Below are 23,169 nucleotides of genomic sequence, written 5' to 3'. Positions count from 1 at the left end.
GTGGCGCACTGGAGAGTGTGCCGCTTGGGAGCGCGGCGGCGCTCCCACCAAGGGTTCGGATCCCATGTGGAGACCGGTTCCCGCTCACTGGCTGAGCGTGATGCGGGTGCAACACCGAGGCTTGTGATCCCGTTGCCGGTCCCCGGTACGGGTGCGACACCGAGGGTTGCGATCCCGTTACCGGTCAGTAAAAAAGACAAAAAGGAAAAAAAAATTCTTTTAAGATATATGAAAAGGAAATATATTTGTATATTCATGGGGATGATCTAACAAAGAGGAAGAAATTGATGATGTACGATTAAAAGAAGAGAACTCCCGGAGTAATGCCTTTGGGAATCCAAGTGCTCACAGAGAGAGAAACAATCCTTACACAGAAGCACGAATGCATAGTGCATCTATAGTAATAGGAAGTGAGACAGTGTATATAGTTGAGGATATTGGTGCTTGAGTCAATCTGGGGTGAGAACTCGTGGATGTTTTCTTCAATTGCTCTGTTTTCTCAGTGACATTGGAAGCAAGGTCATCAGTTGAGATGAAAGATGGCAAAGGAGATGATGGAGATTTGAGTAGAGTTAAGAAGAAAAGACTCAATTGACTGGAAAAAACACAGTAATGGTTGCTACACATAATTAAGGGCACACTTGAGATTTTCAGTCTGATTAAAGTGGGAAATTTTAGAATTTTTTAGTTTTTCTCCAACCATGTTTAGCTACACAGGTAGATGTGCCGAATAGGCAGGCAGATGAATTTTTTCAAAGGTGGGGTTTGGCAAACACATAATTGCATAGAGATCCAAGAGAATTGACAGTATATACGAACACAAGAGAGGGGTTACTCTGACCACAGAACATATTTTGGGTAAGGAGGACAAAAAATTATATGAGGGAAATGAGGAAGAATAAGTGTTGGTATTGCTAATGAATTGTAAGTCCTATTATATCTCAAATATGATTGAAATTGGGGACCCTGCTAGAGTGAGCTGGAATGTTTGGTTTTGGAATTATGGAGTGGCACACATCTTATTGGTCATGACACGTTCTAGGGCTTGACGATGAGAGTGTTTTATTCAAAGAGAGAACAAGATTATTAAAGGAAAGTGTGCAAATAGCTGAAAGTCCACATTGCTTAATGGATCATCTAAATAAATACTGGGTTACTAGTGTAATAGTAAGATATTAACAGTGAGCTCAAAGGTGAAATCTTTTGAGATGTGAGGTGGAGTAACCCAGGCTCAGCAGGTGACTGCAGAGGACAGGCAGTAGTGCTATAGTCTGTTGCAAGCTTTTTCTGTAAAGGGTCAGATGATAAATATTTCAGGCTTTGCCAATCAAATACGTTCTCTGTCTCCTCTTCCTGTTCTTCCTCCACTGTCACCTCTTTTTCTTTTTAGCACAATGCATTATAAAGTATAAACTATTCTTAGTTCAGAATTGTATGAAAACAGGCAACAGGCTGGATTTGGGCTTCAGGCTGGAGTTTGCTGGCCCCTGAACAAGACTGGGGGTAGAGGGGACGGTCTGCAGAGAGCAAGAAGTAAGGCAAACCCCTACCCCACCTGCAGCTCTTGTGACATGAGGGGAAACAGAGGAAGTAGCATCCTCACGTAGGTATAAGATTTCAGTCACTAGAAGTTGAAGAGAAGGAAAATACAAAAAATTAGGGAATTCCACCCAAAATCTTTGATGATGTGAATAAAGCTAAAATGGACATACCTGCACCAGTTTTCCTGTGGACCTGTGTTTCAATTTGTTTTGAGAAGTACCTGAAAGTGGAATTGCCAGATCACTGGAAGTTTTAGTCCCCACCCCCAGAAGACAATCACCTTGTTTTGAAATTGTATCATTGCCACTCAATTTTACTAAAAATTAAACTAATCTAAAAGCATTATCACCTTTATCAAGATATAGTTCAAACTTCTGGAATGTTAGTTTCACAAATGACAGTAAATTAGCTCTCCAGCCTGCTCCTCTGGTCTGCTTAATGCCATCATTACTTCAATTGTCCAAGAAAATATTTGCTTAATGTGAAAATACTGTAGATGACAGTTGAGTACCCATCTCTCTGGGCAAGAAAATGTCTGCTTGTGAGTGTCCATGTTAGTGTCGCTGCTTCCTGCTTTTGAGGAGGGATCAGGTGAAACAATAGCAAGTACCAGCCATGGAAGAATTCAAGAGTTTATTTCAAAACAACGAACACATTTTTTGTTTGTATGTGGTACAGAAATGATCATTTGGGACCTTAATCCAACTTATATGTCTATTCATTACATTTAATATTAACCCACAACTCTACTTACTTATTCAGAAAATCATTATCCCACAATTGTTTTTTAACAAGTTACTGCTATAGATGTGTGTGGCATATTCTGCTAGTTACCTATCGATTCTTAGCTTATTTCTTGCATAAGATAATGTAATTTGCCCAACAACAAAACTTCCTTCTTTGCAAAATTTCTTGTGATACAATCCTAGAAAACGAAATATAAGAAGTCTATTGGTTGTAGCTTCTGTGATTACTATTTTCTCCTGATGTAATAAAATTGCCTCAAGTGTAGCTCTTTTGCCAAATCCCATCTCTGCCTAAACAGAAGATTCAGATGGTACTCAGAAATGAGCTCAATAATTATGAGTATTTATACAAAAGATGGTGAAGATGGTGAAGGACAAAGATGGAAGTAGCTTTAGTAGCAGATGGCTGCGTGGAGCTCCTGCCCCACCTGAAAACTGCCTGTGGCTGTGCTGTTTCATAACGAGAATGAATTACATAGTTCACGGTCAGTACAAATAATTCTGCTTAGTCTTGAAATACATTCCATTTTATTTTGTGTTCCTCCCTGCAATGTCAGGATGGGCTTTTCACAGATTAAATTTTTCTGTCATTGGTCAGTTACTTCTACAACTGTAGTCTTTGGTTGTTTCAGTTTCTCTACCTTTCCCCAAATGCAATGCCGCTAATTCCCCAAAGTGCACAGTGATCTTTTGCATTGAATAGTGCAACACTTGGTGCCTGGATTCTAGAGGTGTTTCACAGAAGAAGAGAAATTTACAGTGGTAATAAAATGGCGTTGTACTGTAGCAACTGCTTTTGAAGAGAGTTGAAACTTAGCTCATTGTAATTACAAGTTTTTCAGACCCTAAATGTGCATTGATTAAAATCTCAAACATAACTCAGATGGGCAATATTCGCTTAATTTATCCTCCTGCAATTGCAAATAATAGCTAACACACAAAAAGAGAGTATACAAGAAAACAAGATACTTAAAAAGTAAGATTAACAATGTAAGGGGAAAATTGCAGAAATAGCAGATAGACAATGTGGAAAATTCAATGAAATCTTTCGGAGTTAAAAAGAAAAGTGGAAAGGTAACTATTTACAGTAAGAATTATTAGACTATATGTGCACCTTAAGTAAAGCATTCCAAGAAAAAACAATTTCTAATGTGGATTTTTTGATGTTTTGAGATTTACTTTATTCTGAAAATGTATCATTGATAAATGTTTTATTATAGATTTTCCCTTAGCCAATTAATATACTGATTTCTCATCCTGTAACTAATTTTGAATTCAGGAAATGAAAGTGTTCCATGGAATGCACCCTCTATGTGGTTATGGGTCACCTGAACTCCAGCATTCCGAAGTCGGGTGACATACATGAGTCCGTCATCTCTTAAGACGTCATATTGAGTCCGTCATCTCTTAAGACGTCGTATTGACAGGTGATGACATAGGTCAGGGGTAAACCACGCAACTTCTTGTCATCAGCCAACAGAGGTGATGCCCTCACGTCTAGGAATCCTGGATACTTTTTTGCCAGCTCAGAACTACCATGAGTTGGATTCTTATAAATATGGCCTTTCTTAAACTTCTCGGGGAGTAAGGAACTCCAGTTAACAAACTGGAACAGATGACTCGATTCCACAGGAACATGCTGGTTGGACAGCATGGCTTCCTCAAGTGATCTGTCTGTAGTAAAATACTCGCTCCAGAACCTGACCATGAGTGATTTGGACAGAACTGGAAAATGTGAGTTTTCTCGATATGATGGTGAATCTACATCAAGAGTCTGAAGGGCAGGATAAATTAAAGACTGGATCTTCAGTTTGACCTTGACATCTGGGTCGTTTAAGAGCTGAAAAATAATTAAGATGATGTGCACAAATTATTTTCATTTTAAAACAATAAAATAACCACAATAAGACAACCTAAATATAAATTTATAATATCAAAAATACTTAAGTAATAACTAAAATATACCATTTCAACAAACTTTCAAATATTCAGAATGGGTTTCTAGAACTAAATGTTCATTAATTAAAGGATACTTTTAACTTAAGGAAAATTGTCTGTTGTATAATCCTCATGGATAATACAAAAGGATCTAAGCAATAATTAGAAAGTTAATGTCTTCTCCCTTCTACCAATAATGACAACCAGCAGAACTGCATAAATTTGACCTTATTTCTCTTTTGTTATGTACAGGTTTATTAAAGTATACTAGTGTACCAATAGGCTATGCCATGGAGAGGAAGGATCACTTAGGAGGATTTCTGATTTGGCTTTGATGCTCAAGTAACATGCTGCTTTAGGGGATTTGAGCAGGCTTTCTGTGTGAAACATTCCATTAACATTACTCTTTCCTATATCAAGCCTAATGTGCTAATATTTGTAAAGATCAGTGGTCTGCAAAGAGAATGCCCAAATATCAGAGCAGGCAAAAAAAGTGATCTCTAAGAATAAAATTTCATAAAATGTTTTATTTTTTGAAAACATATACTTCAAAATGTAATTTTATATATATTTTTAAGTGCATAATATATTATACTGTAAAAGGCACATATAACTTCTACATTAAATAAAGATATTATTAAATATACCCACAATACTTTGCAAATTGTGGTATTTATCTGCATTTTAACCGTATTGGTCAAAATAGACTATTCTGTGCATTCTGGAAATCGTTTGTAAAGATCATTACAGGTTGCTAGATGTTTTATATAAATTTATTCATGTGACCCTGAAAACAGCTTTGTAAAGTTGAAATCGTTCATTTTTTCTTACAGATGAGGAAATGGATGTTTACAGAGATTAAGTGACCTGGGAAAGATCACATCTATGGCACATTTACTGCTTCTCAAGATAATCCAAGTCTCCTGATGTCCAATCAGCCTTTTCTACTACATTATGAAACCCACAGTAATGATTAGAAATCCACTCTCAAAGTTTCAAGTACTTGTTCTATATTGTGGTTGGAACAAGCCCAAACATAACATTCTTTCTTTTTCAGAATATTGTCCGCTAGACACTAGTAGCCAAACATTTTCTTTTAGTGTGAAAAAATTATAAATTAAAATAGCTAACAAAACAAAAACAAATAATAGTGATGCTTTAAAATGGCTTCAATTCAGTTTGTAATTAAAGTAAACTAATGAAATCCAAATTTCCACATATGTAGCTCACAGGTAGCTTCCCCTCCTGACTCCCACTACTGCATGGGGGAATAGTTTAAATTTTAAATAAGCAGTAGAAGTATTTTTCTTTGTTATAAAACTAAGCCCATTCTCCATAGTAATCTGAGATGAAAATGCCATTTTTTATTATTACTTTGTTACCATTATTAAATGACAAATAAAAATATCTGATTTTACATATACACACAAAGAAATCTTTTGAATTCTTGTAAGTAGCATAGAAATCTTTGAATATGCTGATAATTTCTAAAAATAATGTGATTATCTACCAACATAAGGTCATTGTCTGGTAATGCAATTATATTATCTAATCCATTTGAGTAGAATAATATTTCACTGAGACATGTATAATTTTAAATAAATTGTCATTTCATTAAGAAAGAAAAAAACTATGACAAGAGCAGGAGCAGAGATTGACATTTTTATATTTTGGGCATTTCTTCTCAATATTCTCTTTAATACTTCCAAAAAATTACTATCTTTGTATTTGCATTTACATTTTGATTTATGTATTAGATCTGTTTATAAGTAGGTTATTTAAAAATATATAGAAATGACAAGCATTTTACCTGCTGAGTCACGGCTGCAGCTAAATTCCCTCCTGCACTATCTCCAGAAACACCGATTCTCTCAGGGTTTACACCATATTTTGCAAGAACTTTTTTGTGTAAGAACCACGTTAAAGCATTATATACATCTTCAAATTGAATTGGGAAATGATACTTAGGTGCTAATCTGTAGCTGTGGGGGAAAAACATGGTTTTTAATATCACTTTAAAAAAACTTTTTATTAAAGCATAATATGCATGCCAAAAGTGCACATATCATAAGCATCCATCCTTAATTTTCAAAGTGAACACAGCCATACAACTAGCATCCAGATCAAGAAGAACATTTCCAGCACCTCAAGAATCTCCTATTTACTCTCTCCAATTCCTGAAGCATCCACTAATCTGACAAAACAGCATTGATTAATTTTGCCAATTTTTTTCCTTTAAATAAATGGAATCATATAGCACGTACTCCTGTGTACCTGGTTTTGATTGTTCAACATTATGTTTTTGAGCCTCATCGACATTGCTGTGTGCTTCTATCTTTCTGTACATAGTACTTCATTGTGTCGATATACTGCAACTTATTTATCCATTAACATGTTGATGGGATAAGTAAAATAAGCCAGTCACAGAAGAACAAGTATTGCATGATTCCACTTACATGAGGCATCTAACATAGAAAAATTCATAGAATCTAAGAGTGAAACTGTGGTTGCTAGGGGTTGTGTGGAGGCAGAAATGGGGAGTTACTAATCAATCAGCATAAAGTTTCAGTCCAGCAATATGAATAAGCTCTAGAGATATGTTGTACAACATTGTACAGTCGACAATAATGTACACATAGAATTTTTTAAAGAAGGTTGATCTCATGCTGTGTTCTTACTGCAATTAATTAAATAAATAAATAAGTACTAAATAAATATTTTTTAAACTTAAAAATATGTTATGAAATTTGAGTTGCTTGCTGTGAGGAAAATGGAGTCAGTACAGTCAGGCCCCCTCGCCTCATATCTGGCTGGGTATGATTCAGCACATCTGTTGTAAACAAGTTATAGAATAGTGTTAGTTTGCATGTGTGTCCATGTACCCCTTGGCTTGCTGCCACTGTTGTGTTCTTTCGGTACAGAAGACAGTGGCTCTGAATCGCTGGCTGGCAGATCTCGCATTGGAATAAATCCTGTTATCAGCCACAGAATCTTTTTCAACTACCTGACTCACCACCTGCACAGGATGGGGCAGAGGGGTCTGTGATCCAGCCCGACAATTGGCATAGTTGTCATCATGATTCTGAGCAGGTAAGGGAGTCACTAGCCCTAGGGAGGGGGAGGAAATGTGGCTGCCCTTGAGTATGTAGTACCCAATGGCCACTTTCCTGTTGACCAGGGTCTGGCTGTTGCTCACTGTACTGTGAGTCGACGTGGACCAGGAACTCCATGAAGCAGTGCGGCTTTGAGATTTGCAGCAGAAAGCAGACTTGTTGGAAGCACGAGTACTTGTTCTGCAGTTGGAAGTACAGCAACAGGTCACTCCTACTTTTGACACCAGGGATGATGGTGAATCTGATGGTAAATGGGAGAGACTGTGCGTCCCCTGGCATGACCTGTTGTTCATCAGAAAGTGAAGCATGAGCAGCCCATGGAACCAGGTGGGCAACCAGTGGGCAACACACAAATGACCCAATATCCCACCTATGTCCCCTGCACTCAAGTTGAGTTGGTTGACTTAGGGAAACAGTTTCGGCAGAAACAGGGTGAACCCCAAGCTGCTTGGCTCCTGTGATTGTGGGACCTAAGGGTGGATGCTGTGATGTGTTCTGGTGATGAGATGGAAAAGTTAGCCTCTACCACCATGCACCCATCCCTGCGGCAGTGGCTACAGAATAGCCACAGATATGCACCAGGACAGGATAACCACTCCTTGATGGAATGAGTGAATGCAGCCATCTGGACCGTGTGCATGAACACCAGAGAACTGCCCCAAACTGTGAGTAGATGGCAAACGTATGCCAAGTTGGTTCAAATAATTTGGGAACTGGGGATATAACAGTCCATGTTTAATGTGAACACCTGTGGCTCAGATGATGAACATTTTACCAGCAGCATGAGAGATGTAGTGCTGCAAAAAGCACCATCAACATCCTTTGGGTCACTGATGGCTATACTAGCCCCATATGTTGGTCATCCTATACATGAAGTGATGAATATGATGGCCAGTTTCAGTGAGGCAGAGGGGAGGAGACAAAGTGGGTCCAAAAGGTGGTGAAGACTCAACCGCCAAGATATGCTCAGGATTTTACCTGAAAGGGGCCGAGCAAGACCAGCTGTATGCAGATAAGGTTTGACTTGCTTATGGCAGGACCTGATGGGAAAAAAAATTGACTGGCAACCAAATGTGGTCCTGTTTGCCTTGTGGCAACAATTGCACCCTGAACAGCATTACACCAAACTTCCCAGAGAGAAAAATGATAAAGTATGCCCAGTGAATCTGAAAGATTTCATGGCTACTTCTGTGGAGGCAGATGGACTCTTCTCCTATGGCTAGGGAGCAGGTCAAGGTGCTTGCCTTCAGGGGGCAGATGAGGACTGGAGGCCTCATGTTGAACTGGCAAGACGTTGGTCAGAGACAAATGTACAGTGAGTGTTAGCGCTGGTGGATACTGGCAGAGAATGTAGCTTGACACATGGCAACCCAGATAAGTTTCCGGGGGCCACAGTGAATGATGATGGCTATGGAGGACAGACTATTACAGTCAAATCTCTGGGCATAAGACAATTGCCCCCTCATCTATATGCTGTGTATGTATCTCAAGTAGCTGAATACATCTTGGTTATAGATGTACATTATGGTTTCCACCTGCAAATGACAGTTGGAGAATTCCAACTGCAGGTACAAACAGTGAAGCCTATGTTATGGGGACATGCTAAACATGACCCACAGGTATTATCCAAGCCAAGACATGTAGTCAATGTGAAACAGTATCGCCTGCCAGGAGGTCATGTGGAGATAGGTGCCACTATATCCAATTTAGAGAAGGTTGGTATTATTCATCCTGCACATAGCCCATTTAACACCCCTGTATGGCCAGTGAAAAAAACTGATGGGAGGATGACTGTGTATTATTGAGAACTGAACAAAGTAGTGCCTCTTTTGCACGTGGCCATGCCTTCAGTTCACAGCTCGATGGATCAGCTGACGACTCAGCTGGGAACTTATCGTTATGTGCTATAAGTTCCCCTGCAAATGCTTTTTTCTCTATCTGATCTTGGCTGATAGCCAAGATAAGTTTGCCTTCACCTGGGGAGGAAGGCAATGGACTTTTCAAGTGTTGCCCCAAGGCTACCTGCAGAGCCCAACCATCTATCATAGTTTAGTCACTGGGGACCTACCCAAGTGGACTAGGCCCAGCATGGTTACGTTTCATTATATAGATGATGTCTTACTAACCTCTGATTCTCTTGCAGATTTAACCAAGGTGGCTCCAACACTGCTAGGCCATTTGGAACAATGTGAGTGGGCCATATATAAGGGTCTTATCCTTTGGATATGTACTTGGAAATATCAACGGTGGATGGTAGACCACTGACCCCTGTGGGACAAGCCATGTGGCAAGAGTTATGGAAATTAGGACATGAAAAGGAAGTAACTATTTTCCATGTCACAGGACATTTCCCCTTAGCCAGTCTGGGCAATGATGAAGCTGATGCCTTGGCTAATGTAAGATGGCTGGAGAGAGATCCAGAAGCTGATGTAGCCCAGTGGTTACATTGATGAATGCAGCATGCCTTCTGCAAGACCATGTGGTTGATGGTTCAAAGATTGAACCTGCCCATAAAATGGGAAGATATAACAAACATGTGTTGCCTTAGAGAGTCCACACCCCCAGCAGGTGCCACATACTGATGGGCAAATAATTTGAGGAAGAATGTTCCTGATTCGATGGCAAGTGGATTTTGTGGGACCACTGCCAAGGTCAGAGAATTTCAGGTATATCTTCACAGCTGTTGATATGGCTACTGGTCTTCTATTTGTATGGCCTTGTCAGGCCCCAGACCAGGTAAGCACTATTAAGGTGTTGAACAGCCTTACAGCCATGTACAGTTGGCCCCTGGTCATAGAGAATGATAATGAAACCCACTTTACTGGACATGAAGTACAGAAGTGGGCTTCCCAGTTGTCTATTCAGTGGAAGTTACACGTGCTGTATCATCCCCCAGCAGCAGGAATGATTGAAAAGTACAATGGTCTTCTGAAAAAGTGACTAAGGCCATCTGCCCAACCCCCATCCCTGAAGGGGTGGACACGGCATTATGGCTGACAGTCAGGATCTTAAGTGAGAGACCCCACAAGGGTGGACCCTCTGCAGTGGAGGTTCTGTTGCACAGAGCCTCAGCACCTGTTCCTGCAACCATTCTTTCCAGGGTGGTAAGTTAACATGTATTCTGCCAGAGGGGTAAGAACTGCCTCTTTCGGTGCCAATAACCCTTTTGTCTCTTTGCCCATAGTCTTGTGGCTGCCAACACCATAGTCAACTGGGCACATACATATGCACCAAGTTTCCTACCAGTGTGGCTGCAGGATTCCCATGGGAGATCATCCCAATGACAACTGCTACCTGGACCTGGCCTGAACGGAATGCTGTGTGTATATCTTTGACTATCATCATAATGTTACTCAGGCTTTGCAGCAATTAACCAGTGAAATTCATGCTGTCCAAAAACTGACTGGTGATCCCTCCAGGAATGGTGGGCCAATGTGTTGTCCTCCTGGAGGCAGGTGTTAGCTGTACTGGGAGGAAGTGCCTGTGTTTTGGTGGCATGTTGCTGCAGCCTATATTGCTGCTGTGGTCTATGAATGCAAGAGTCAGCCATCCTTGCTAAAGGGAATAACATGGAAGATCTCAGATGCATAGATTGTACAGTGAGGGACCCTGAAGAGGTGGAGTGTGAGGAAAATGGAGTCAGTATAGTCATGTCCCCTTGGCTTATATCTGGCTCGGTATGAGCACATCTGTTGTAAACAAGTTGTATAAGAGTAGTGTTAGTACACATGTGTGCCCATGTACCCCTTGGCTTGTTGTCACTGTTGTGTACTTTTGGTATGGAAGACAACAGCTCTGAACCACTGGCCAGCAGAGCTCATGTCAGAATAGTGCATGTCTATCCTGTTTTCAGCTACCAGAATCTTTTTCAATTACCTAACTCACGACCTGCACAGGACAGGGCAGAGGGGTCTGTGATCCAGCCTAAAACTTGCAGTCTTGGGCTTTCACAAACAGTCCTTCTATGAATATTCTAGTATATGGTTTTTTTGTGTGTGTGAACATATGTATGTATTTTTATTGATATGTACCTGTGTTATTGATGGCCACAGAGTTATGCATATTTGCTTAATTTTACTTAATACTGTCAAAGAGTTTTACAAAGTAGTTCAACCAAACCAGCAGTAGCTATTCTCAAACCAGCAGTTTATGAAAGTGCGTGTCAATTCATATCTTTACCAACTCTTGGTGTTTTATATCTTTTTCATTTTAGCAAAATTATGAGGTATACAGAGTTATCTCCTAGTTATTTTAATTTATACTTTCCTGATGTATACTAACTTTTGATGTTTTTTAAATTTCTTAAATAAGCTTTTTATTTTGGAGTAAGTTGAAGTTTACAGAAAGATTGAAAAGACAATATAAGAGATTTATCAAATTCCCTTCACCCAGCTTCCTCTAATATTAACATCATATATAACCAGGGTACATTTGTTAAAACTAAGAACTCAACATTGTTACACTACTGCTAATGTCCTTTTCTGTTTCAGGATCCTATCCAGCATGCCACATCATATCAAGATGTCTTGTCTCCTTAGTCTCCTCTGGTATGTGACAGTCTATTTTTGTGTTTCTCATAAACTTGATAATCTTTAGGAGTATTGATTAGATATTCTGTAGTATATACTCATTGATGATTTGCATATCCTTTTCTGTACATTGTCTTTTCAAGCTTTTCCCAATCCTTCCATTAATTGGTAGGTGTTTATATATTTTGAATAAGAAAAATATATAAATGTAGTTTTTACATTTATATGTGTACACATATGTGTACATGCACACACATACATATATACACACACACACTTTAAGACTTGTATTAGTGTCTTTTGATGAATATAAGTTCTTTATTTTTAGAACATTTTCATTATTCCCGAAAAGAAACCCTGAACCCATTAGTAATCACTTGCCATTTCTCTCCACCCCTCATATCCAGACCAAGGCAATCACTAATCTACTTTGCCTTTATAGATTTGCCTATTCTGGACATTTTATATAAATGAAATAATACAATGTATGGCCTTTTGTGACTGGCTTATTTTACTTAACATAATATTTTCAAGATTTATCCATGTTTTAGCACTCGTTTTCATTGTCAAATAGTATTCCATTGTATGGATATACTACATTTTCTTTATCCATTCATCAGGTGATGAACATTGGGTTGTTTCCACTTTTGGGGTTTTATAAATAATGATGGTATGAAATACAAGTTTTTATATGGATATGTTTTCATCTCCCTTGTGTATATACCTAGGAATAGAAATTCTAGGTCATATGGAAACCCTAAGTTTAAACATTTAGGGAACTGTGAAACTGTTTCCCAAAGTGGCTGCACCATTTGACCTTCCCACCAATATAGACAGTTCCGATTTTGCCCTGTCCTCACTAACACATGTTATTATCTATTTTTTTTATTATAGCCATCTTAGTGAGTGTGAAGTAGTGTTTCATTGTGGTTTTGATTTGCATTTCCTTAATAGTTAATGATGTTGAGCTTCTTTCCATGTGCTATTGGCCATTTTAATTTTATTTATTTATTTATTCCTTTTTGTCTTTTTTCGTGACCGGTAACAGGATCACAACCCTCAGTGTCGCGCCCGTACCGCGACTGGCAATGGGATCGCAACCCTCGGTGTTGTGCCCACACCACGCTCAACCAGTGAGCGGACCAGTCTCTATATGGGATCCAAACCCTCGGAGGGAGCGCTGCCGCGCTCCCAAGCACCACACTCTACCGAGTGCGCCACCGGGCCAGCCCCATTTTAATTTTAATAGAACCAAAATTATCCAAATTTCTGTAGTAGACTTGCCATTTATCTTTAATATAAATAAAATAAAAATATATTTAAAGGCAAGGCATGTATTTGCATAAAATACCCAAAGTTTATCTTTTAAGTATGTGTGATTTATTAGTCATTTTGAAGAATCAAACACATGCATATGTCTTATGGTGTCGCTTAACTTGCCTTCTTTAAGAAAATCCTTTTTAAAAATAAAGTAAGAATACAAAACTTAGTATAAGCTTGGATTTTCTAATTACTTTAAAAACATATTATCCTAAACTGCTACATCTATTAATGACCACTTACAACCAAATATTGAGCATGACCATTTTCCAACTTTATAATAATGACTTAACTTGACAAATAGTCATGACTATGTTATTTCTTAACTTTAGTTCATTATTTAAAGTTTCAGTTTAAATAGGTATATTCTGCTCTGGCGTTGGTCTACATAGCAATCTACCCCTAGTTTTATTGTTCTAAGTGTTATTTTCAAACACAGATTATTGATCTAACACAGTATTTTGCACCAACTCATCAATTTTGTTTAACTTGAAAATAAATTTTAATATTTTAGGCTCATCAAGTGTTAGGCACTGTGCAAAGTTCCCTTCAAAGATAATATCACTTAGTCTTCACAAACACCATCTGAATTATTTATAACACACTTTTATAGATCATCCTTCAATTCTGGGGCACTCATTCATAAAAACTGTGAATTAAAGTTTGAGAGGAAATTCAGTATAAGTAATTATGTCTATGCGTGATACAGTTCGAATTTATGTTAAAAAAATCTTTACTTTCAGCTCTTCCTGCCTGCTTGAATAACACGCACACGCGTGCGTGCGCGCGCGCGCACACACACACACACACACACAGATTTCTTCTCAACTCTAGCCAGAGTAGGCCTAGCCTTCACTTTCAATCACCTACCCAGTGTCATCTGGGAAACATTTATTTTTGGCATAATCATGCATCAGCTACAAAAGCTGAGAGAATCCTGGTATATAAGGCATCTGGTCTGAAAACAAAACAACATGGCTCTTACTTGGTTGATATGACAACAGCATCAAGTCTGTCTGCTGTCCATCTTGACAGAAGATCATAATTATGAAAAGCTGAAAAAAGGAATAAAAACAGTCTCTTAGTGAGAATGGACAAATGTAGACAAGAATGTTTCCTTCATAAAAGTCCTACTGTTCTGGTTTTATGTGCTGATAATTCTTCACCTGTTCTACACTAAAATAGTAGGGAGACAAATTTAATGCTGTACTTATCCATAGGAAACTGCCTACCCACAACTCAGTGGAATTTGAGTTTCCCAGGGAGCCTCCCAATTGCTCTTCTTTCCTCCCTTTATCTTCATCCTGCACATTTTGTAACTGGCCCTTCTAAGCCAGCTTCATTCTCTAGAAGACTAGCCCCAAATCTCTTACTGGAAGATGTATTGATTTGGCTCTGTGTTAGAATATGGGTATGCAAAGATAAAAAGACAAGTCACTGACTTGACCAATGTATAGTTGGATATGTGACACAAGGAGATATAGATGGAATTGTGGGAATGTAGAGGACCCCCTAAGTGTGCATGGAACAACAGAAAAAACGAAAAAACAAAAACCCAAAACACCTGAATATAAGTAGGATAGAACTATGCCCCTTTGAAACACAAAGCTGGAATCCCCTCATTTACTGTTTTCATTGTACTGAAATCCTTAAAATGTCTCTAGCTGAAGCCTGTCTTTTTCCCTTTTTCCTGTCTGAGAGGAAGACTTGACGCTCTTCTTATCCATCTCCAACCCTCCTATCCATATCCAGCTACCTTACCAATGCTAAAAATCTTCCTCCCTCTTATTTCCTCTGGGGTATTCATCCATTGGTCAACACCCCCGGCCCCTCTCTTTTCCAATATATTTCTATTTATTGCCTTCATTTCCTTCAGTCTACCAACTTGTTCATGTCTCTCCCATATAAAAAATGAAATAAAATGCTCTAACTTAACTCTCTTTTTGATCATTCTCTTGCTTATTCCTTTCACAACTAAGTCCCTTGAAGGGCAGCAATCTTTTTTACTATTCCCTTACCTCTCGCTTTTTGCTTGCTTCAGTGTGTTTCTGTGTGGATATTCCATCAAGTTTGTCCTCAACGATATTGACACAAAAGTTCAACATCTAAGAGATGCACTTCCGTCCTACTCAGTCGGCGTCTCTCTACCATTCAGTACTTTGTATTAATTCCTCTTTCTTGAGGCTCTCACCCTCTTTGCCTTTCTTTTCATTTTGTGACTTTGCTTATGCCTCGACCCAGCACTCATATCTGTGTTTCCCAAGGATCTGTCCTCACCCTCCCAGTCATCCTGTCAGAAACAGGATAGTCATTTCATTTCTGATCTATCTCCCCCCCACCCTGGTTATTAGCTCTCCTAACTTCCCACATTAAATAACAAATTTGCTTAATTTCAAGCTTATCACATTTCTTGTCTGGACTAATTTATTCTTCCTCTCTGGGGTTCAGTGTTCTTCACTTAGACCCAGTTCAATCTCCACGCCCCCAGTTGATCTGTGTTCTATTTACTGGAGGTAAACAGATGAATATTAAAGACTGTGGGACTCAGCTGGGTTAGATGATTTTCTCAGAGTCACACCATCGACTTTATCCCAGTCCTTCCTCTTCTAAATATATCCCTCTTTCTACTGTAATTCTATACATCAATAAATTTGCAAACTTCATACCTAATCTTGATTACTCTGGTCTACTATTTGCCACATTTACCACTTTACAACACACTGTAATATTTATTTGTTTATCTGTTAATTAGAGATTTTTCTTCCATTAGAATTTACCTCCAAGAAGGCAGAGAATTTTGTCCGCTTAAAGATGTACCCAAAGCTCCCAGAATATTGCTAGGCACAAAGGAAATATGTGAGTACATGAATTAAGACATAGATGATTCTGTAATGTCAAATGGAGAATGATAGAAATAGCAAGGTATGTTTTCTTAGAGTAATTGCAATAAATAGGAAAACGTTTGTCTTCTCAACTCAACTTGTGTTGATAAAGAAAGACCTCTCTGAAAGAGAATGATTTGATGCTTGGAGGAAGAGTAAAACTTTGCATGAGGACAAAGTAATAGAAGGCAAAGAGATTGCAGTGCCCATGCACAAGGGCACTGTATGTCTACTAGAGCCTTGGTAACATTTTTGTGAACCATCTCAGTGACAGTTTTTCAAAGCATCCACTTACCAGCACTTCCCAAACACCAGCCACCACCATGGATGTAAAACACACCCCTTCTTAGAGCTTCTGACTTCCTCTGCGGCATGTATATACGGACAGGAATGTTATTGAATTTAGTCTCAGTCACAGTGACATTTTCATCTGAGGTCGGTGGGACTTCATTAAATCTCATGGTAATCATTAGGGAATCCATAAAATGGTTAAGTCCCAGCAGCTCAACAAATGTAGCCTAAAAGCAAAATTCACACGTCTTAGAATCAAGTTCCAGATGTCAGAAAGATCTATCAACGCACAAGTACACATTAACCTTTAATAAGCTCAAGTGAAAAAAACTAAATTCTCATACATAAATCCTCTTTGGTCCTTTTAAAAGAACCAGAAGTACAAAGGTTATACCTATAATGGTTGTTAAAAAGGAGAGAGAAATCATTCATTTAGTCCTCATTCCACAAAAATGTGACAGTCTTTACTAGACTTTAGGGTTCCAGAGATGAATAAGAGAAATGTTCTTCTCAAGAACCTCAAAGATAAGTAAACTGTTATAAAGCAATGTAAATGCGGTAACAGAGCTCTGCACAAGGTACTCTGAGAGCAGACATCTGGTGATTATAAAGCTACCTGGGAGTAGCAAATGAAAGGAGTTTTCAAACAGGAAGCACAATTTTATCTGAGTTTTAGGAGAAAGATCTTTGCCTAAGAATTTAGCTAAACAAACCAGATAAAAACCCTTCCAGGCAGAGAAACCAGTTTAGGTTAGAAATGGGAAGGCTCTTGATGCAGGGAGGCTTGGCTACAGAGCTGAGTGCACATGGGGGCCGGGAGGCAGGGTTGGGGGGGAAAGAGTGGGTGGGAGAAAGAGGCATGGCCAGCCTGCCTGCAGCCTGTCCTTTCACCCTAGGACAAGTCAGTGTCCTAAGCACGCTACTCATCTGTATGTTAGATAGACAATATTGACACATCCACTTCAGAGAATGAGCCCAGGGAGGTTGAATAAGTAGTTCGAGCTCATACAGCTAGTAAGTGATATTTACCAGGATTCTACATCAAGCAGTTTGATTCTTGATTTCATGTCCATAGAATAATCCTTCAACAAAATGTGTAAATACACACTCAAAGATTGCTAGACATTTGGGAGAAGACAGCTGGGAAAAACAAAATAAAGCAAGAGAAGAATTGACCACAAAAAACAAATAAACAAAAATACAAAACAAATGATTTAGGAATAAGAAAAGACATTAAAACAATTTTTAAAATGTATATCCTTTGAGAGCTCTGAAAATATACTACATTTATAGATCATGGGCAGAATTCCCTCCTCCCCCCAAAAAATAAGAAAAACAAAAAAATGGTTACCAGACAAGAAAAATTAAAAACGAACAAACAAAAATTATAATTGCTTCAATGAATTTTTAAAAAGAAGATAATAGCAGTACTCAAAAAATCAAGAACCTCTCACAAACTGCAGTGCAAAGACGGCAAATACACTCGTATCGGATGAGAAAAAAATCATCCCCTTCTTAAAACTCTTTAGTCGCTCTACATTACAAATAAAATTGAACCAAAACTTACTACCATTGCCCACAAAGCACTGTATGATATGACATCTAACCTCTCCAAACTAAATCGAAATAATTTTTCCATCAATCCCAAATGTTTCATAGGATTTCTTCAAGTTAACATTTTGCAGCTGGGATTTTTGCGCTTGTTGCTGTCTCTGCTGGAAAAGTCTTTCCTCGGTACTCAGGGCGGCTTGTTTCTTTTCATCCTGCGGGTCTCTAAGCAGATGTTTCCTCTTCGGAATGTCTTTCTCTGACCCAGCTGGGATTTTTGCGCTTGTTGCTGTCTCTGCTGGAAAAGTCTTTCCTCGGTACTCAGGGTGGCTTGTTTCTTTTCATCCTGCGGGTCTCTAAGCAGATGTTTCCTCTTCGGAATGTCTTTCTCTGACTATATATACAGTAGCCCTGCCCTGCCATCTGCCCAGATTACGCTCTTTTCCTCCATCTTATCTTCTTCAAGGCACTGCTCACGGTCTGAAATCATTCATGCATTTGATTGTCATTTATTATTTTTCTCCTCCACTAGAATATCAACTCTGTGGAGACAGACTCCTTGTTTGCCTAATAGGATTTGAGAGATGGTTGAATTGTTGAATAAATGGGAAATAGAACAGTCCAGGAGCTATAACGTCCATCTGGTTTAAGTTAGGAAAAGAGATTTTAAAAAATAAAGGCAATAAACTAATCAAAGAAGTAATAAGAAACAAGAAAACATGGCCAAGGTGCCAGAAAGAGTTACACCCTTTTTGTTTTCAGTGCCCAAGCTGCTCTGGCAAGCAGTCGGTTGCCATGATCCCTCATTCTGATGTATCATGCCTCAGAGGGTTGACTCTGGGCATGTGCCAACCAGCCTGCCTACAGTATTTCCTTGAGAACTTATTCAAATTTCCTTAGTCTATTCCCTGAAGATGATTGCATAAAAGTCTATAACTCACACAGTGCTGCCCAGTCAGATGATCTCTGACTTGTTTAAAAAAGTTAAATACAAAATTACACCTAAGAAAAAATTTCAATGAATAGTCACTATCATGACATTAATAGTACTTAAACAAAGCATTTTTCAGTAAACCTTCTCAAGTGGCTCCTCGCTTGTTGTTTTTGATATTTTTTAACATGACTCCAACATGTAAAATAGAAAGCAAGCAAACAAACAAGCAACGTTTCTAAGCAGCAAATAGACAAAAGCCACAGCACTTATTTAAAAAGATGACTAAATAACTAAATCAATACATCAACAGAGCAGAATCCTGGAAAACTTAATTCTTCATATGGTTGCATATGCTCATCTGAATTCATAAAATTCATCTAAATTCATAAAATTCCGTACTTACCAAATGTTCTGTAGTTTTCAGTTGTGTGTGCAACCACATCATTCTCCATGGCTCCTCAAAATTATCTGGGAGAGGTGTATAAATATAATATGCTAGAAGAACCCCCACAATCAGAAGGTACAGTGACTTTCTTCCCATGCTGAGTATCTTCTGCTTCTCTGTCTTCAGAAACACAAAGTAAACTTACTTGATATGCCTGAATAGTGTACTTTAATAACCAGTATGCTTCAGCTCCACCCAGAAGCTTTATCTTACTTTTTGAATATAGAGTTGCTTGCTTACTTTAAGGGTTGGCATAATAAGGTTAGAATTTCATTGTTTAACAATCATGGTGAGTTCAAAGTTCAATGTGCAATAGCAAATGGCCAATTTCTGTCAGCAACCGTACCCTTATTAGTATTTCAGTAAACAAGCAGGTATTGAGCAATAACTTGGGGAAAATTCTTTAATGCTAAAAAAATTATCCATAGAAAATATACAAGATGCAGAATCCTTGCTTTAAAATAGATAGTCATGGAATAGGGGAAAACTAACAAACATGTTTTTTAGGTTTTGAGAGTATAGGAAACAAAATAGTCATTGTATCTGCCCCTACAGAATTTGCATGATCTTGCAGGATACAGAAATGTTAACAATTATTTCTGATAATTTTTGAAAGGGTGGGGGGTTATAAAAAAAAGTTAATAGTAATGATAACAGTAATAGTGAGCATTTATTAATTATTTAATCTATGATCCAGGCTCTATGCTAAATGATTTACATATATAATCTGAGTGAGTTCAAGCAATAAATCTATGAGACCAGTATCATTATTTTCCCGTAAATGAGTAAAATGAGTTTTAAGGAGGTTAAACAACTTGCCCCAAATCATTTAGCTTTATGAATTGCAGCCAGAAAAACCCAGGTGGCTAAGACAGTACACAGAAAGCTTTTATTAAAAAACACTTTAATTTTTTCCAAGGCCTAGAATATATACAGTTTATAATGGAAATACAGAGAGAAAATAATAATTATATAACAAATCACATTCCTACATTGCTGAGATAACTTCTGTTGAAACATTAGTGTATTTTTTGCCTTTTTTGTTTTTTTTCCCCACAACCATCTTTCCACCAGAGACCTGGAGTTAACCACTTCTTCAAGGAGTCCTGGTTTTCTTTGGTGGAAAATAAAAATAGAAAAGAAAATCTTGGCATTAATTATACTCACTGATGCTAGCCCATTTAGTGTACACAGCTAAAAAGTATAGACTTAAAGATATGAGTTTATAATGATTTTTAAATTTAACACTGCAAGATTGTCCCTCAATTTCTGTTTTCATGTGTATATAGTTTTTCCTTTTAACACATAATATTACTGAAATCTTAAGTGCTGTTGTTATAAAATTAGAAAACACTTATGTGCAAAAAAGAAAAAAATATGTTAAACCATTCCATGGAAAACATTGCTTTAAAGCAGCATTCTGAGAAACTGGATAAAATTTGATGTGTACTTTTGATACTTTCTAAGCATTCATTTTTCGTGTAGAAGCAATATAATAACAATATTAAAAATGATTTAAGGGCCGGCCCGGTGGCGCACTGGAGAGTGCGCCACTTGGGAGCATGGCGGCACTCCCGCCAAGGGCTCGGATCCCATGTGGTGACCGGTTCCCGCTCACTGGCTGAGTGCGGCGCGGGCGCAACACCGAGGGTTGCGATCCCGTACCGGTCAGTAAAAAAGAAAAAAAAACTTGGGAGCATGGCGGCACTCCCGCCAAGGGCTCGGATCCCATGTGGTGACCGGTTCCCGCTCACTGGCTGAGTGCGGCGCGGGCGCAACACTGAGGGTTGCGATCCCGTACCGGTCAGTAAAAAAGAAAAAAAGAAATGATTTAAAACTTAATGCAACAAACCAGGGGTCACTCACCTCCCTGACCCAATCACAATTTCTCCTGTGCACATTGTGGATTATGCCTGTTTCAGCTCTCTGTTCTATCTGGTTTGCTCCACTGTTCTGTGCTGATGTTTACTTTCTGTATTATTTACAATTTCTCGAATTGGTTGAATCTGTTTCACTTGTCACTGAACTTGTCTCTTTGACCCCTAGAGATTATGTTTTTACCCCTGAGGAAGTCACTTGAGATCTTTTCTTGAAGGAACACTCGAGTAGTCTTAGTTTCTTTATGTAAATAGTAATAGTAATAATAATTATAGATAACATCACTGATATTGTATGATTGTTTCCTTTAATTCTCCTCACAAGGATTAAAAAATTGACACTATTCCCATTTTAAAAATGAGGATTCTGCTGCACAGAAGGTTTAATTAACTCACCAAGGAGACACAGCTAATTATCTTATTCTGCTAGAATTGTTTCTTATTACTAATGGACAATCTGCTTCTTAAATGTGGAATTATCTTTGTTCTTCCTTTATTCTCTTTAGAACAAGACAGCCTACATTTTCATTTGGTTCATCATTCATCAGCTGTATATTTTTATTATCCTGAAAATTTGTTTCCTGAAATTGTCTCATATTTGCTTTTCACAGAAATATTTGAAAGTTTCAAGACATCAATACAAATATTACTACAATCAATAAAATTACTAAAGGATATTTACAAATTTATTTGAAATACTTTCCACCTTAAATTTCTGCACTTGACTCAAATACTCAATAAAATCACTAGAAATTCATCCTCTCTGTAACGTTACCAGTGTGATATGTGGTCAGTTTCATTCGTTTCAGTATGTGTTCATTTTGCAGGAATATTTTATATTTCTTTTCATTGTTATAATAGTCAACAATATACTTACTATGTCTCTGATTACAACCCACCTTTCTATATTCTTCTCTGTAATTCTGGAATTGGATTTCTATAGACTATGTTTTCCAAATGCTGTTGCCCTGTGGATTCTGGTTGATTTCTGCTGATGGTAAGCACTGGCAGAAGATTGGAAGGTGGAAGAAAAAAAAAGGAAAAGCGTTACCTCTTCTTACTTCTGATTTATCCTGGCAGCCCTACAATCGCCAAAGACAGTACTAGCTACAGCATCCTTCAGAACTCCCAGCGACAGCCTGTTCGCTACCTACACCTCTTCTTACTTCTGATTTATCCTGGCAGCCCTACAATCGCCAAAGACAGTACTAGCTACGGCATCCTTCAGAACTCCCAGCGACAGCCTGTTAGCTACCTATTGAAGGTCCAAGCACCTGTGTATCAGCGTCAGTTGTGTGGCATCCTTAGGCGGTCTGAGCACCCATATGTGCAACCAACCGACCTTCTGCACACTTGGGTTCTGAATCTCTACCTCTTCCTTTTGGTTCACCCAACCCCCTGGGGGTGCTAGCTGCTTCTTGCAGTTAGAAATCTCTGGTATTAGGTTTTTCTTTTCTTTTCTTTTCTTTTTTTTTTAACTTCTAACACCTTTGTTATCAGATCTCTTCTGATAACACTTAGCATAATTTCAATACCTCTGTCTGGATCCTGATGATCCAGATACCTGATGTATCAGATCTCCTCTGACTGTCTGGATTCTAATGATAGAAATATGTGGTGCACTTGTAAATACATTGCACTAGTATGTACATTATATATACCAGTCTTTTCCCCACAACTTCCTTTTAGCTTTTCTTCTGAAGCAGTTACAACAAAAGGAGAAGCCTAAAAACATGAATTTCACAATGTTGCTTTCGAAATTTACCCATGAAAATGTTGACATATCTGGGGTGCAATTTCTCAAGGCAGCCCTAGGTGTCCAAGTAAATTAGAAGTTGTTGGTTGGAAATAGACTTTTCTAACTCCTCTCTGGTCTACAGTTCCACTGACTCCCATGTTAGATTTTTTCTCCAAGGCATTTCAATAAGGAACAAGGTTTTAGTTGAAGGAATATAAAAACACTACTGTATGGTTTCTACTGTAGGGTGTCTCACTGTCAATTTT

The 23,169-nt window shown here is 38.3% G+C and overlaps 1 protein-coding gene across 1 annotated transcript; it reads right to left on the bottom strand.

The window, feature by feature from the left end:
* Positions 1 to 2,160: 2,160 nt before the first annotated feature.
* Positions 2,161 to 19,384, bottom strand: LOC103601740 (arylacetamide deacetylase-like). The gene is given in 6 exon segments (XM_008586164.1): positions 2,161 to 3,709; positions 3,712 to 4,128; positions 6,037 to 6,208; positions 14,174 to 14,243; positions 16,366 to 16,588; positions 19,247 to 19,384. Coding segments are annotated over 6 exon segments (1,227 nt in total). The 3' UTR covers positions 2,161 to 3,502.
* Positions 19,385 to 23,169: the final 3,785 nt, after the last annotated feature.

This window comes from Galeopterus variegatus, unplaced genomic scaffold, assembly GCF_000696425.1.
Source record: "Galeopterus variegatus unplaced genomic scaffold, G_variegatus-3.0.2 Scaffold3855, whole genome shotgun sequence".
Classification (NCBI taxonomy): domain Eukaryota; kingdom Metazoa; phylum Chordata; class Mammalia; order Dermoptera; family Cynocephalidae; genus Galeopterus; species Galeopterus variegatus.
Note: the sequence above shows the minus strand (reverse complement) of the source record. Positions and strands in the feature narration are given on the sequence as shown.